At 45.2% G+C, this 17,171-nt stretch overlaps 1 protein-coding gene across 1 annotated transcript in view; it reads right to left on the bottom strand.

The window, feature by feature from the left end:
• SYNDIG1 (synapse differentiation inducing 1) overlaps positions 1-17,171 on the bottom strand; it is a 31,981-nt gene that overhangs the window by 12,474 nt on the left and 2,336 nt on the right. The window contains exon 2 of the mRNA XM_066624292.1: positions 3,422-3,974. Within this exon, the coding sequence (XP_066480389.1) occupies positions 3,422-3,892 (471 nt within the window). The 5' untranslated portion in view covers positions 3,893-3,974. The remainder of the gene's footprint in view (positions 1-3,421; positions 3,975-17,171) is intronic.

Below are 17,171 nucleotides of genomic sequence, written 5' to 3' on the forward strand. Positions count from 1 at the left end.
ATTCTCTGGTGGCCAGAGGCTCATTGGAGACTGGGGGCTACTCACAGGCCGGATTGGGAGTCCTCAAGGGCCGCAAGTGGCCCCTGGTTGGGGTATGGGCACCCCTGTCTTAAAAGATGCTGACAAGGGCACTGATACATTAGAACAGGTTCAGAGAAGGGTGAAACTGGAAATGAATTGCAGTTGTGTCAGGGAGCCATTCTGACGTGCAGGGGGGCCCACAGAGGAGGCCGTAACCCCCACACCTCCAGAAGGCCAGCATGACCCCTGGTATTTGGGAACCACCCTTTTTCTCAGTGGTGGCGTGATCTGGAAGTGCAGATCACCACTGTCAGCCTTCCTTTAAGACAGTGATTTTCAAAGTGGGTGCTAGCGCCCCCCAGGGGGCACTGGAAAGATCCAAGGGGGCGTTGAAAGTAAAATGGGCGTTAGGGGGGCGATGGGGACAAAGTGGGCGATAGGGGGGCAGTGACAGGTCAGGCCAGGTGAAAAACACTGGCCGCCACCAAAAAAAAGGGGTTCCAGGCGGCCAGCGTTTGAATTTGGCGCGCTTTGTCCTTGTGCACCTCTGATTTGTTTTTCTCTGCCTGGAGTCAATGAGCGGGAGAAGGAGGCTCCTCCCCCCCTCGCCGCTCAGGGCGCTCCAGACTTCTGAGGCAACAGCCTTGTGAGTGCTCTTCCCCTGCGCCACTTTGCCACCCGCCTCCCTGCTTGTGTGGCCACAGCCTCAAAGCTGGTCGTGGTGCCTGCCTGCTGCCTGTGTGGCCACAGCTGCTTGCCTGTGCCGTGTGCCTGCCATCACCACCACAGCCTCTGCAGCGGTGTTGTGCTGCCTGCCTGCCTGCCTGGGACCAACACAGCTCAGCAGCAGCCTTCTCCATTGATATCCAGGTAAAAGAGGAGACGGAAGTATAAATGTGCAATCCTGAGGCTGTCGACTCAGAAGTAAGTTCCATTATATTCAATGGGACTTACTCCCAAGAAAGTGTCTTAAGGATTGCAGCCTCAATGCATTACGTTAAAAACATTACTCATCCTACTTGTGTCTACTCATAAGTAAGGTCCATTACTCAGTTGGGCTCGCCCCCAGTCCAGCAATCTCCCCCTCCCAACCCCCCCCCTGCACCTGCAGCCTCTATCTCCCAGTCTGAGCCCCATTCCAGTTGTGTCTACTCAGAAGTAGCCCCCTGAAATGAAGTGGCTTGGATTGCAGCCTAACTAGTCTTGTCCCCCCAACCCCTCTGGACCTGCCTGCCCCTACATACGCGCTTTTTTTTTTATAGTGTTGTATTACTTGTTTTGAATTTGCAGTAGACTATTAAGCAAAGAGGTGGGGGGCGCTAGGAATTTTTCCTGGGCCTCAAGGGGGCGTTAGCCCGAAAAAGTTTGGGAACCACTGCTTTAAGAGGAAATGCAGTGGTTCCAGTTGGGGGGGGTCACAACCCCCAGGTTGGGCACCACTGCTCTAGGGCATCAGAGATGCTCTAGCCCACCACTTCACTCTCCTCTCACACTTCCTTTCTGCTCTATCCCCTTCATCCCTTTCCAGTCTAAGGAGTGGTAGGAGTAGAGGCTGACAAACCATCAGATGAGGGGAGGGTAGCATGGGGCACACTTCCTCAAGTGGCAGGAGATCCTGGTATGACCCTGTTTGGCATTAAACTGTTTGTTGGCTACAGAGTGTATTACTCCTGGCACTGTCTACAACACAGGAACTGGTCTCTGGCGCAGCATCAGACATCTAAATGTTTAATGTAATTGTCTGTCAGGAAAGCTGCTTCAGAGCAATGATACTGAAGATGACTGGGCACCTAGGCAAGAATAATAATTCCTGTGCAAAGTTTATTACAGCAAGCCCTCACTTAAAGTTGTTGATAGGTTCTTGGAAACCAATTTTACTGTAGATTAATTGATATACATAAACAAAAGTTACGTTCCTATACCATATTTCTGGTAACAACAAAAACATCAGCAAACTTCTAAATTAAGACCCCAAACACTTCTAAGTGAAATAAATGTGAGCTTTCTGGTTCAGAGAAAACCCACACAGACATGGAGAGATGCAAACTCCACACAGGCTGTGGCCCTGGCCGCAAATCAATATTTTTTTTCTCATCAACTTTATATCAAAACGGCTTTGAATGAAATGTCTTTAGGTGAGGACTTGCTGTACAGTACAAAGGGATACACAAAAGATGCTAAATGTGCTTTCTAAGATCCAAGGCAAATTACAGATAGTAGAGCAAGACACAATCTAGCCACTCTTAAAGACCTAACTGAAAGTTAGGCAGGTGCTACAAGCTAAGCCCTAGCGCCGGTGCTGGGTGCCATAAACTTACCGTAAAGCACATTTACTGCACCTGGCGAGCAGGGAATGCTGGTACTGCGCCCGTGACAGTTGGGCTCAGGGCCCAGTGCCAGCAGGAAGTGGATGTGCCACCGCTAGGGTAAGTGCAACCGCCAGATGGCAGTGTGACCTCTGGGGGTGGGAGAGGATGGAACAAGGGTGGGGGGAGGAACCAGGGTAGGAGGGGGTTGGAAATTGATGGAGCTCTGCTCAGCCAGTTCCTGAAGATAGCCGGTGCAGACTTGAGAAGCCCCACTGTGGGACTTGGGGTTTTCCCTGGGGGGAAGGGAATGAGACCCCTGGCTGCTTCCTGGCATCCGCTGGGCTCCAGCCGGCACTGGGAATTTCAGGATTGGGCTATTACACCCTTACCAAGGAATATTAAGCCTTAGTTGGGCCAGTGGGAGACATGCTTCACATCCTAGTTAACGCTGGTCAAATCATGCGCGCTCTCTCCCTCTGTGAAGAAAATGACTTTTCACACCAAACCCAAATAAATTAAAGGGGAAAAACAGCCTGTGTTTTTTTTAGTGTTTGGACAGATCTCCAAAACACTTTCTATTATATCTCTGGGCTTCCTTCCTTGCAGAGTGGTTCCCAAAGAAACAGGTGGGGGAGGGCAGGTAGTTCTTATACTCTCACACCCTCTGAAGTGCATATATATACACATTTGTATTTTTTAAATTATCCTGTGCTAAGTTTGCACTCTTATTTATGAATATAAGAAGTGACTTGCTGGATCAGACCAAGGGCACAATCCTGACCAGGTCTACTCAGAAGTAAGTCCTATTGGGTTCAATGGGACTTACTCCCAGGAAAGTGAGGTTAGGATTGCAGCCCAAATCTGGCATTCTTTGGAAAACCCCCCCCCCCAAATTATCTATAAGTAGGTCAGTGTGCTACATTTCTTGGGACTAACGGAATAATCCAACTAAATGACCCACTGCGGGTGGAGTCTTAGGGTTCCCATCAGCCTTTAATTGTCTTAAAAATGCATTTCTCATGATACATATGTACCCCAGCACGCAGTTTAGAAACTACTTCAATCAACAATAACAAGCTTACTTTACTGACCTCTAGCTCCTGGAAATCATCCTCATCTTCCACCTCGTAGGAGAGAGTATGAATCTTGATCTCGTCCGTGGACAGACTGACAAATTTGCCATCCGGGTACTCCAAGCTGTCTTTGGTGGGTGATCTGTCCTCGATGAAGGTCGTTTCACAGCACTCCGCATTCACACTCTCGCCCCACGATCGCAACATATTCTCCGAATAGAGGATGATGTTTGGGTGATAGCGCGACTCCACTGTCTGGGGCAAGGTGTTGGGGTCAAGCAGCTGTTGCACAGGGTCGTTCTTAGAGTAGTTTGGAGAGTAGAGAGTCCCAATCTGCCGACTCTGATACTGAGGAGTTGGATAAACAGATACCAAGCCATCCCTGCCTTCAGCCACCAAGTTCCTGGTATTAATTAACCCATTCCTCTTCTTGGTGTCAATGACCTTGCTGTGCGTAAGTGCACTCTTCTGCTCAACTAAGCCATCCATCTCGTGTTCTTTTTCGTCTACAGTCTCATTAAACAGGAATCTCTGGAGTGATTATTATATGGGATTAACTGATCCCATTTTCCTAAGGGAGAAGAAAAAGAATGCAAATGAACATGAAATAAAGTACCTCCCAGTTCTGTATTGATCATCTTAGTAGCTGAAAATAAATGAGGACAATGATCCTGAAAATTGTAGAATGGGAACCTGGTGCAAATGATTCATTTACTAGAAACAATGCTAGGCATTATTTTACAATGACATGACAACTCTCTTACATAACAAGAGAGTTAGTGCAGCAGACATTTCTGGTTCAGATCTTACCTCTACTAGAGGTAAGTGTATACTAGAGGTGTATACACTTACTAGGTAGCCTCAGATAAGCCACTATTCTTCCTGCAGCACAACCCAATCCTAAATAAATTTCCGCGCCACAATGCAAGTGGTGCTAGCACAGGCAACACTGCATCCTGAGGGGGAATTTTGGCTGCTGGAGTTCTCCTTGGGGTAAAGGGACATTTGTCCCCATGCACTAGGGAAAGCCCCAGAAACCACAATGGGATAACTCAGACCTGCACCAGCAATCCGAGTTGATCCATGTCATCAGATCGGGTTCAGGAGAGGGATAGGATTTGGTATATGCTGGTGCCACCAATCCCATCCCTTTCCCCCATCCCCTCCCGGTCTTGACCCACCCTCATCACTCCCTCCCCCCACCTTGTTCCATCCCCACCCCTTCACCAGACTTACCTACTCCAACAGGCACCCTCCTCTCCGCTGGCATGTGCAGGAAGGCTCTAGCCTTCACACCAGTGTGCCTGCTAGAAGCACTATTGCAAAGCACTTTCCAGCTGCTCTGCAACAGTGGATCATGTGCTCTGCCAGCGCAACTGCAGAATTGGGCCTTTAATCTCCCATCTACAGTATGGCAATAATACTTAAATCAGTGGTTCTCAAACTTTTAGCACCGGGACCCACTTTTTAGAATGAGAATCTGTCAGGACCAGAAAAGACGCCATGATCAGAAGTGACATCACCAAACAGGAAATTTTTTACAATCCTAGGCTGCAATTCTAGCCACAGTTACCCAGGAGTAAGTTCCATTTAATATAGCCACTTTCAGGTGGGTCCCCATTCATTTCAATATTTTATTTTTAATATATTAAACTTGATGCTACCATGGTATGTGACTGCATTTGGGGAAATGTTATAGACCTGTACTTTGAACAAGTTACTATGTATTTTCTTTTAACAATAATAGTAAATGGGACTTACTAGTAAATAGTAAATGGGTCTGTAGCATTCTTTACACAAACAACTAGGAACTAGTTTAGAAGGATCATTGATTTGACCCCCCCCCCCCCATGACACACACAATGTTTCCTGGGTCCTATTATCTAAAATTATGCAACTGGCAAACTTTTACATGCTTGTGCTCGAGTGGAAAGTGATAGTCATGCAAGAATGGCAAAGGCTTACTTTTTAGTGGAATCCATTTATAGTGCCTTGGGTGCAGATTTGTCATTGCAACTGCACAACTAGCTGTGAACATAATACATGTTTGCAAATTAATTTACCTGTCAAATAAGGGATCAGTTTTTCACCCAGAGATAAATTCAATTACTCTAACATTCCCTTTCAGGAATAGCTAAGGCAAGTAAGATTAAAAAAAGAATCCTGACCTGGTCCCAAATTACTGAGATTATAATCATGTATGCTTGAAATTAACCCATTTTTGCCCAGCCCACAGGTGTACACATTTGGTCCCTGTTGCGTATATGCAACATTGGGCAGAAATGGCTTAAAAATTACTTTCTGTAGGCACAAGTATTCAACCTTACACACACACACACACACACACACACACACCTAGCTAACGTTTTCAGACTTTGATTGGCATAAGTTTCTGTTCTGCTAAGAACCCTGCTGTCAAAAAAGGTCCACAGAGCTGGTTTCTTCTGTCACAGTGCTATGGTGATAAGGTGCAGCCTGTCAAATGTCTCCCTACCAAATTAAGCTGTGATAGGCAGAGGGTCTTTTCCTAAAAGGGATTACACCTGAACTAGATTCTGGCTTGTATAAATCTAGCAGGAAGGGCTTTAGCCATGCAGCCTGTAAAGGCCTTGATAAAGTATAACTAAAAAGAGAAACAATAAAAGTACATAGCCACTAAATGATGGCACCAAACCAGTATAGTACTATTCGCTTTATCCTAAGAGTGCCATCTCCTATGGGCCGACACATAGTTTGTCACTGAAATAGTATAGAAAGGGGCTTTCGTGATTGCTAAAAACAAGCAAGGCAGAAGTGGACATTTTTATCGCTTTCCCTAGTGCCTTGCTGGCCACTGTTGACCACTGCTGCTGACCCGTTTTGTCTAGTTTTCACTGAGCAATTCTGATCTCAAAATTGCGGTAGCAGGTGAAATTTGCAGAGGAAACCAGGAACAATTTCCAGGGAATTTGAGAATTTTTGAGATAACTTAAAGGGCAGCTTACTAGTGTACTGGAAGCAGGTGGCTGTCCCTTTTCCCTTTTTTATTTATTTGCACATTTTTCCTGCTGCTTCATTAGTGGCATCAGAAGTATAGACTTTTTCTCAGCAGCGAGCTCCTGCTGGCTGCCATTTATTTTTCTTTCAGAATGCCCCAAGAGTGATGCTTTGTTCATGACACTATATAGCACCCACTGGCTGCTGCTATTGTTCCTCCCAGAAGCCTCCTTGGAAGGATGTTTTTTCATGACATTGAATCCTTTCCAGGGCATTCAGGGAGAGCAGAGAACAATTCATGACAACCATCAGGAACTGGATACCAGGAGAAGTTCCACATGCCACTTCACTACCTGAAGAGGCAGCGTTAAAACATGTTTAAAGGAAAGAGCGGTGACTGCAGTCACCAGTCTGCACTTTCTCAGGACTTGTTAGCCAACCTGAACAATGGCCAAAATGGACATCCCATGCTTTGCCACCTGTGAATGGGTGGGTGAAAATGGTGATGAAGCATTTTGCTCTGTTCTAGTTCTGCTTGAGGAGCTCAATACAACCCACAGAGTTCCTTCTGTAAAAATTTCCAGCAATTTTCCAACAACATCTAACTCAGCTACAAGCCATCTAAAGCCTTCGCACCCTTCCCACATGGGAAAATTCCTAATCTGGAAGCAGAGATATCAGGGAAATTGGTTAGGTTTTCTTGGCTATAAATATCTGCTGATGGTGTAAACTACCTGCCAAGTGAAAAAAGCTTTTTAGCATTTAGACTCCCACAGCTAATCTGCTCTCCCAAGTTTGCAATTCCTTTGAGTGAAGTCATTATGAAACTAAGCGCTCCTAATAGCCCTACCTTTTCTGCTTACCTTTCTGATTCCCTAGATCTCTGAAGTACTTAGGAGTAGCAAGTGGGAAACAGTAGCTCTTCTTATTTGCAGAGGATAGCCTGGCTTTCTTAACATAACTCTGGGATTATCATGTATTCATATTATTTCTGTCCCATCTTCCTTTTTATCATGGAACTCAAGGTGACATACCCAGCAAGTCACCCGTACTCAATGGAAAGGTGGCAAATAAGATCCTTAATCAGGAGTCAGGAGGTCCCCAACTTCCTCTGGCTGCCAAGAGATGATGAAGGTCAGTTTAATTCCGGGCAGCTATTTTGAAACACTTCTCTAAGAAGGAGAAACTGGTGCATAATAAAAGCAGTAGGAGTCTCCAGAGAAGTGTTTCATGTCCACGACACCCTTCGGTACTACACTCCAAACCAGACAATGAACATATTCAATGAAGATTGCTTATTAAATTCACTCACTGCTTCCCACTCCATACAAACACTTCGGCATTATCCTTTATATTTTTATGAATCATCAGGTGTTTTTCAAGATGTACTTTGCAATGCATTTCATTATAAATAGACACTCATTTGGGAATTTTTTTAACCTTTTAGGTTTTTTTAATGTATTGTTTGTGCAAGTTAAAGTCCCTGTACAGGAATTCTGTCTTCATTGCTGTTCCTAAGTCCTTGCAATGAGATGTTTAGTAATCAATTGTTAACACCTACTTTTTAAACATATAATAGTGATTTTGAAGATAACCATGGCAATGGAGAAGGATTCATAATACTCAGGGCGCAATCCTAACCAACTTTCCAGCACTGACATAGCTGTGCATCCTGCAGTGGAGAGGCAATCAAGGGGGCCTCCTCAGGGTAAGGGCATGTTAGTTACTTTACCTTGGGTCTGCATTGAGGCTAAGTCAGTGCTGGGAAATTGGTTAGGATTGTGCCCTTAGTTGTCTTTCACTTCTGTATGCCTAGGCTTCCAAACATTCAGAACATTGAAAGCTGCCATCCTATGCACAACCTAGAATACTCCCCATTGAACACTGTGGGACCCCCTTCAATGCCCGAGGTGCATGCGCTCTGCCACTGCAAAAGAGCCATAAAGTAATTTGCAATGGTATGCCTGTTTGCAGTGCTGGTACCAGCGTAAAGAGCAGCGCCCACTGGAGCGGTTTAGTGCTGTGCTGAGCAGCACAGGGATGGGGGAAGGCTGGAGGAGAGTGGTGACAGGGCAGGGGTAGGCAGATCGAGCCCAGAAGGGGGCAGGTGCTGGTGCACACCATGTCCTATCTCAGCCATTTTCAACCACTGTGCCATGCCACACTGGCGTGCCGCGAATGGTCTGCAGGAATGCCAAGGATGTTTGGGGGAGGATCATTTATTAGTAGGGCCATTGGGGGATGTGAGCCCCTGCTGGCAGTACAGTGTGCCTTGTCAATTTTCAAAAGACTGACAGTGTGCCTTGACAATTTTAGTATCTTGTCAGTGTGCCACAAGACAAAAAAAGGATGAAAATCACTGTCCTATCCCCTTCCCGGGCCCAGTTCGGATCAATGAAGACTTGCACCAATGATTTTGCTGGTGCAGGTCCAAAATGACCCATTGCACAGACTGGGGCTTATTCTGGCGTAAGAGGACAAATGTCCCCTTACCTCGAGGAGACGTTCCAACTGCTAAATTTCTTAGCCGCATGCACTGTAGCCCATGCGGGCACCACTGCATCAGCACAGGGAAGTTTAGGTAGAATTGGGCTGTTACTTCTGAGTAGACACACACATAGGAGTGCTTTGTCAGTTCTGAAACTATTCACTACAAAAATATTACTTTGCAATTTGGAAGACTACTGGGCATGACTATGATCCTTGGAAGAATGCAGCAGATTTGGTTCTGGAAGAGGTCATGGTTTCAAACACTCATCTCAAAATTTGAAGTTTAAGCTGTAACATTTGTTGTTTATCTGAATCAACCAAACACATCTAAGAGGGCAACAGGGAATAAATTAGAGAGTTAATAAAGTTTGGGAATATGTACATGCATCATTTAATATTTATATAGCACTTATACTTAGCACTTATACTAGTGTATACTTTTATTTATGGGCTAGAGCTCCACTTCTAACATTTCTTCAGAAGTAAGTCCCAATGACTTAAAAGGAGCTGGCTTAGAAGTAAAGCATCAACTCTATGCTTACTTTCTTGGAACCAAATTTAATAGAAAATAATGGGACTTTTTTCCACGTGTACCTCAAGGTTGGACCATTCACAGGGCAAGGTGAAACAGCTTCTTTGAGTGACAGATGGGTGCAGATGGCAGTCTGCACTCACTGGTCACCTCCACAACCACTTCACCTTGCCTTCATTAGGCCTTCGCTCCGCCCTGCCCTCCTTCCTTGCTCTGTGGTTCTGTTTTGAAATAAGGTGGCAGAGCAGTGCTAAACATGGGAGCTGGGAGATGCACTGATCCAATTCCAAAAAAGGAAAAAGCTTCTATTAAAAAAAAAAAAAAAGAGTTGGAGAGCACAGAGAAAAAAACAAAATAAGGAAGGGGTAATGGGTGGGTGGGTTTGGGGGCTTGCCTCCAGTGCTGCTCCAAAACTGTGGTAGCAAAGCTGGAGGAGAAGACAGTTGTCATTGAGGCCTGTTCTCACCTGCATTCGGCCAACATCACCTTCTCTCCTCCTCTGTTGTGTATTCAGAACTGGAGATTTAGGGCACAATCCCAACCAGGTCTACTCAGAAGTAAGTTCTATTTTGTTCAATGGGGCTTACTCTCCGGAAAGTGTGGTTAGGATTGCAGCCTTATTTATTTAAAGATTTATATCCCACCTTTCCTATGCCAAAGTAAATGCACAGGGTGGTGAGATGACAGCTGAGGAGATGACATGCACTATTGTGAATGCTGAAGAGGGGGTGAGGAAATGTGAGCCCCATCCCAGGAGAAGGCCTGCTTTGCACTAGACTTGGTACACATGCTTTTGATTTCTTAGGATCAGCATGCAAGATGGTAGCATAAGGCTCAAATTACCGCTCTTTTTGCTACTTGTCTGGCATTCAGATGTTAAGTTCTCCTCTTGCAGTGTTGTAGAAGGTTTGCTAGCTTACACTGTTCTTCAGAACGCAGGTATGGGACATAAAACACAGGAGAACCTGTATACATACCACCCTGGTATTGAAACTTCAGCTAAATTGTGTTAACATTGACATCTCTCTTCCACCACATTTTTTAAATTTTATACGGATTGCAACTTGTGCATTAGCTATTGAGTAGCATGGTAAAAAATGTTCAAATAAATAAGCACACCAAAGCAGATTAATTTATGCTAATTTGTCATTAGGTGAATTAATGTTTTCAAGTCATTTCTGAATTTAATCCTTCTTGAGATAAGCAAATGAAAGCATGGGATCCAATTACGATATGTAAATGACAGTAGAGATTGTCATCTGCCTTGAACTCATGGTTTGTTGTTAGTTTCAGAAACTACCAATACAGATTATGACAGACATGACTAAATAAAATCAATATAACTGAACAGTGCCAGAGATAAGAAGAGACTTTCTGGATCAGACTAAGGACACTAGTCCAGCATCCTTTCCCCCCCCCCCCCCCCACTATCATTAGTCAGATGCTTCCAGGAAGCATAAAGGCAGAGGAGGAAGGCAGTCACCATTCCTCAATGTATATTGCCCAATATTCTCCAATGTATACTTTAGAACAGTGGTTCTGCACCATAGTGCTTAAGGGTACCATGTCCCTGGCAGCCTCTTCTTCCTGGCTCTCTCAGGCACTGCCACCTTGGATCACATGAGATTTTGAATGATTCTTATGGGAATTTTGCAAGCTCTTGCATGATCCAAGATGGCGCTGCCAGGGAGAGCTGAGAAGGCTGCTGTGAAAGAAGGGTGCTGTGATCATGATAAGTTTGGGAACTGCTAGTTTGGAACAGTGGTTCTCAAAGTAGGAGTGGGAGCCACTCAGAGGCAGTGGGATTACCGAAGGGGTGCTAAGAGGCAAGGGGCGGCAGAAGGGTGCTGAAGTGGTGGCATTATGGCACCATACCAGCAAATGGCACTGTTTCTGCCTCTGCATAGTGCTGAAATCTGGTGAAAACTATCAAAATTTTTAGTAAAGAAACCAGGAGAGCTCTAGTCAGACCAGCATATTGTGTTTTGAGAAAGCGTACTCACCGCATGTGTTTTTTGTAGCAGAAGCAGAAAAATCAAAGAAGAAATGCAGACAATATAGTTTGGAATATCTGAAGTATTGATTTATACCAGTACCAACAAACAAGCAGCTGCCAATGTGCCTAATATGTGAAAATGGTTGGCAACCTTCAGTCTCGAAAGACTATGGTAGAAGCCTGCAGCACCCAGTATTCCCAAGCAGTCTCCCATCCAAGTATTAACCAGGCCTGACCCTGCTTAGCTTCTGAGATCAGACAAGATCAGGCATCTGCAGGGTAACAGTTAACAGTTATGTGAAAAGGTCTTTTCTAATGAAGAAATGATCAGGGCATGGATGGGAGTGTGTCAATGGCAGGAAGAGGCGGTTATTGGTGGAAGTAGCTCTGGCGATACCCTATCCCCCTTCCTAGCTCCATCTATCCGGGTCCACATGGATGTGCACCAGCAAAATTGCTGGAATAGGTCTGAGTAGATCCATCAGGGCAGTAGGTCTTATCTCCAGGCAGTGAAAGAAATGTTCCTTTACCTGGTGTAGGCCACTGTGACTGCCACCCACCCCCACAGGATGCAGCATGCACACCAGTGGTACAGCTGCATCAGCAGGGGGGATTTAGGTAGGACTGGTCTGTCAAGAGTTTGACAAGCTGGTATTACTGAATCAAGTTGAAAAAATGTTGTTTAATAAATTCAACTAAAAGTATTTAATTAGATTTTGAATAGATGTGCAATTAATTGTCACTGTACTTGGAATCTCACTGTTATTACCGCAGACACCCACCTATAAGTCAATCTCACAGATAAGCCAAGGGCAGGTTTTGAGCCACAAATCATGGAATTTTCTATGACCCCCGGATAAGTCAGGGGTTAAACTGAAGAGTATGTGAAATTATTTGAAAATGACTTGCCAGGAATTGTTCTGAGGCAGCAGCAAAAAACCAGAAAGACCTATTTTACATTCTCCTCCAAACAGGAAAGGAGATGAAGGTGCTTATGGAAGTTCTAGGCTTTGTGAGGAGTGCAGTATGGCATTTCCATAGCAGCAGCCCTCATACAGACTACAGTTACCATAAGCGCCTTCACTTCTCTGTCTGTTTGGAGAAGCTAAAATGGTTACCTTTTTTGTTGCTGCCTCTGAATAATTACTGCTAAGTAAAATCACTCCTTTTTTCTCCATTCAGCCCCCACCCCTGTGCCCTGCTTCTGAGCCTAGTCCCACCCTCACCTCACCAGGTAGCTAGCCTTAGGAGCTGCATTCACTGCATTGACCCATGTTTAAGTCGACCCAGGTTTTCAGGGCTGCTTTTCAGGCATGATTTTTTACTTATACACGAATATATACAGTTGCTTCTTTGACTGGTCAAGCAAATCACTATGCTATATAAAACTTCTTATATGGTAGGATAGGGAGCACTGGGGATGAGATTAGGGAACCAAAGGCGCACTGGCCTGAAAAAGTATGGGAACTGCTGCTCTAGAGATACACTGCCTTTAACCTTGGTGGTTCTGTTTAGCTGTCATGGCTAACAGCCCTTGCTAAAACCATCATTCATGAATTGCTTGTTTCAAAGGCACTGCAGCACCTGAGCTCTCCTGCTGCTGAAATCACTATTCCTACAGTAGAAGATGTCCCAGGGTTTTGCTCCCGTGTCTGCTACAGCCCCTCCCCCCACTACACCCCGGTAATAAATATGATAAGGTAAGATTTGTGAACTGCATGTTGTGGGACCCACCTGGCCAGGTCAAACCTTGAACCTTCAGTACTGGTGTCAGTGGTAGCACCCAATGAACCATCAGGAGGTGGGCAAGGGGGCACCATGATGACACAGGGCTTTGCCCCACAGCCTCCAGCAGTTTAACACCAGCACTTGTTGTAGTTCCATTGACTTTTGCTTGCACATCTGCATCTCTACTAGGTCCCAGTAGAAGTGCACAGACTTACATAAGTCAAGGCATTGACTTATGTAAGTCAAAGGTAGACCTAGTGCTAGGAGCTCATGCAGTTTCAACAGAGAAGTGCATGGTCAGAAACGGAGCCTTTCTTAGGGCCAAATCCTATCCAATTTTCTAGTGCAGGTATAGCTATTCCAATGGGGTGTGCACTGCATCCTATGGTGGAGAGGCAGTCATAGAGACCTCCTCAAGGTACGGGAACATTTGTTTCCTTACCCTGGGGCTGCATTGCGGCTGCACCAGTGCTGGAAAGTTGGATAGGATTGGGCACTTAGTTGCTATATACCCAAATGGAGAGAGGTCGAGGACACTCTAGAATTCAGAGATTCACAGTTGTGTAAAAGGCGGGTTATTCAGTTTAAAAGGGAGCTGTTTAGACTTATGGGAAATGTCTCTTTGTCTGGACTGGTGCCTCAGCCATGTTCCATTCAGACCAGGATTTTCTATAATTCCTGTAGCATAGGTGTGGCTTGGCTTGTTCTCTGACCAATCCAATTCCCAATACAGAACCTGCTTCCCCAAGAACCACTGCCATGTTATTACTGCTTGCATCTCCATACAAGCTGCACAAGTCAAATGTACAAATGCTCTCTATGGCCTTCTCAGGGACTAGGAAAAAACTCAACCATGCAAACATTTCCTCTTCCCAGGCAGCTTTCCCCAGTTGCAGTCCCTTGGTTTGTCCCATTCAAGTCAGCAGAACAAATGAATTCTGTTGACTTGTATGAGATGAAGAGAAAGACCTTGGCAGCCACATTAAAATCCCCAGAAGCCACATATGTGATCTATGGCCAGACAAACCATGACCTAAATCCATGACCTGACAGACAGGAAATATATTTTGGGAGACATTTATCTTGTATCAATGCCTGCACTGAGGGCCAAGGGCCTGATCTCTGCGGTAAGCTCTTGGACACAGGTCACTGCCACACAAAATCATGAAAAAGAACAATATTCCTCTTTTCGATCAAATCTTTTTTCAAGTGCCCTAAAAGAATCTCCCTGAAAAATATCAAGTGGGTTACGCATCTGGTTCCCAGTGTGAGAGTACTTGAATTCCCACTTATATCTGTACCACATTCATAACTATTTATGCACAGACAGCACATGAATAATATGACTCATTATTCACTCCAAACCATCAACACGCTGTATTATAGAATGCTGTAAGGGCTGATTTGCCTTCTTAACAAGGAAACATATCTTTTGGAGTCCCTGCTTGTCTTTGAATTCTGTAGAAGGTTGCAGGTTCCATTCCACGAGCAGCCACTACAAACAGAGAGGGAAGGAAAGGCTTCCAGGTAGTGGTGTAGCTGGGGGGGCAGAGGGGTCAACTGCCTCGTGACATACCTGGGGGGTGTCAGGGGGTGCCTTTTGCAGGCCTTCAGAGGGTCAGGAAGGCCGTGCATGGCCTCCCCAAGCCTCGGAAGGCCTGCTGGAGGCCTTAGAAAGGCATCTCTGGTTTTTGCTAAAACAGGAAATGCCTTTCTAAGGTGGGGGGGGGGGTTAAAAAATTTTTCCCCAGGTGCCAGATGGCATAGCTATGTCACTGTTTCCAGGGCTGGCTTATTTACTACTTATTACTTGCCATACTTTCACCACAGCGACTATCTTCATCCTACAGGGCAGAACTCAACTTCTTAAAACCAGCCATGCCTTGCTATTCTAGCAGCAGCTACTTTTTAAAAATCTTTTAAAAACAAGATGTTACTGCTGCCCAAGATGAGCTGGGGTGCCATTTGCAGCCTTCGGTAACCCCCAATCTGGCCTGCGGAGAGCCCCCAATGAGCCTCTGGCCCTCTGGAGACAAGCTGGAGCCCATGCTGGCCTGATGCAACTGTTTTCAGCATGTTCAACCTCTCGCATGAGCTGCAGGCGGAGGGCCCCCTCCACTGCTTGCTGTTTCATGTCTGTGATGCAGCAGCGAAGGTTGGCCTTGCTTTGTGCAAGACCTTCATTCATATCATTTCCATCTCTAATATATTTGTAAATGTAAATTTTTTTCAAATTTTAAATGTAAATTGATTTTTTCCATTCCCCAACACAGTGTCAGAGAGATGATATGGCCCTCCTACCAAAACATTTGGACACCTCTGATGCAGGGATTCATGCTTTTTTGCCCTCAGGCAGGGCAAAACATGTGGTAATTGTCCTGAAAGCTCCCCATTCCTCTCTGCCTACATTCTGCTCCCTGAGATGAATCACTGTGGAGTGACACCTCCTCTCCAGCACAGCAGACGGCAAGTAGTAAGTAAGACACTCCTGGATGCCTTCCCCTTCCCTGATTGTATTGGCTGCTGGAAAAAGGGAACATATTCTACAAGATCTCCAAACAAGCAGAAAGAGACTCAAATACATGCATTCACCTCATTAGGAGGGCAATCTGTGAATCAGCCCTGAAAAATAGACAAGCTAAAGTTAGAATGGAGGCTCACAGCAGTCACTTTGGCTCAGTACTGCGCAGCTCTCTCCTTATGGCACGCAGGCTGTTGGAAACATTTGTCAGGAGTGGAAGCTACAGTACTGCAGGTCAGGTCACCACTCTCCTAACACCATGTGCCATGTGAGCGCCTACTCCTGTACTTCACTTTTAATTCAGCCTGGAAAAATGGGCATACCCTGGTTCTGAACACCCAATTAATCACGCTGGTGAGAATTAGAGCTGCACTTTGTGCATAAGTGTATAATAAAATGAGAATGTAACATTATAAATAAGCATTTAGAGAATACTTTTGAGACCACCTGAAGCACCTCACAGACACTAGTAACCCTCAAAACAATCACGCAGCCAATAAGGGAAGGCCAGAGGCTTGCCTGATGGACCAAGTGCCTTGCATGCAGAAGGTCCCGTCCTCAATCCCTAGAACATCCAGGTAAGGCAGAGAAAAATCCCTCTCTGAAACATTGGAGAGCAGCTGCCAATCTGTCTGGACTAGTGGTTCTCACACATTTAGCACCGGGGCCCACTTTTTAAAATGAGGATCTGTTGGGACCCACCGGACATGATGTCATGACTGGAAGTGACATCATCAAACAGGAACATTTGTAACAATCCTAGGCTGCAATTCTACCCACACTTACTCAGGAGTAAGTCCTATTGACTATCATTGTTAAAAGCATACACATAGTAGCCTGTTAAAAGTACAGGTCTGTAACAGTTTCCAAAATGCAGTCACATACTATGGTAGCATCAAGTCTTTATTTGTGTGCTTTATTTCTGTGGTGTGTGTTGGTGCTTGGAGAAATCTTGGAACTTAGAGCCTATTCATTCATCTACGCTCCATCTCCAATGTATTTATTTAACTTTCTTATTTAAAATTTATTTCTTTTTCTGGCCCTCAACACCATGCCAGACATTTGACGCGACCCTCTGGCCAAAACGTTTGGAGATCCCTAACCTAGATGGACCACTAACCTGACTTTGTTCACAGCATCTTTCTATGAATAATCTATCAAATTCTGCAGAAGCTGTGAAAGTGTTAAAAGGGTTTTGTTTTTTTTAACTAGATGAGGACCAATGAACTGAAACTCAGACCTATTAAGGCAGAGGTCAAGAAATGCTGGTTAAATTGTTCTGGATGGGATTGTGCTGATCCGTAGGACCAGGTACATAGTCAGATGTTGCTGTTAGTTTCAGCCATATCTCTGGAGGCCCCAGGCCTTGGTGACAAAAAAATACTTTTCATCAGCCTCTCATGGACAGAAACAGCCTGGCCACTGTCACCCATGCTCTGCTAACATCCCAACTGGATTACTGAAATGCACTTTTCATGGGGCTGCCCTTGAAGGTGGTTCCAAAACTGCAGTTAGTACAATACAC

Source organism: Tiliqua scincoides, chromosome 4, assembly GCF_035046505.1.
Source record: "Tiliqua scincoides isolate rTilSci1 chromosome 4, rTilSci1.hap2, whole genome shotgun sequence".
NCBI lineage: Eukaryota > Metazoa > Chordata > Lepidosauria > Squamata > Scincidae > Tiliqua > Tiliqua scincoides.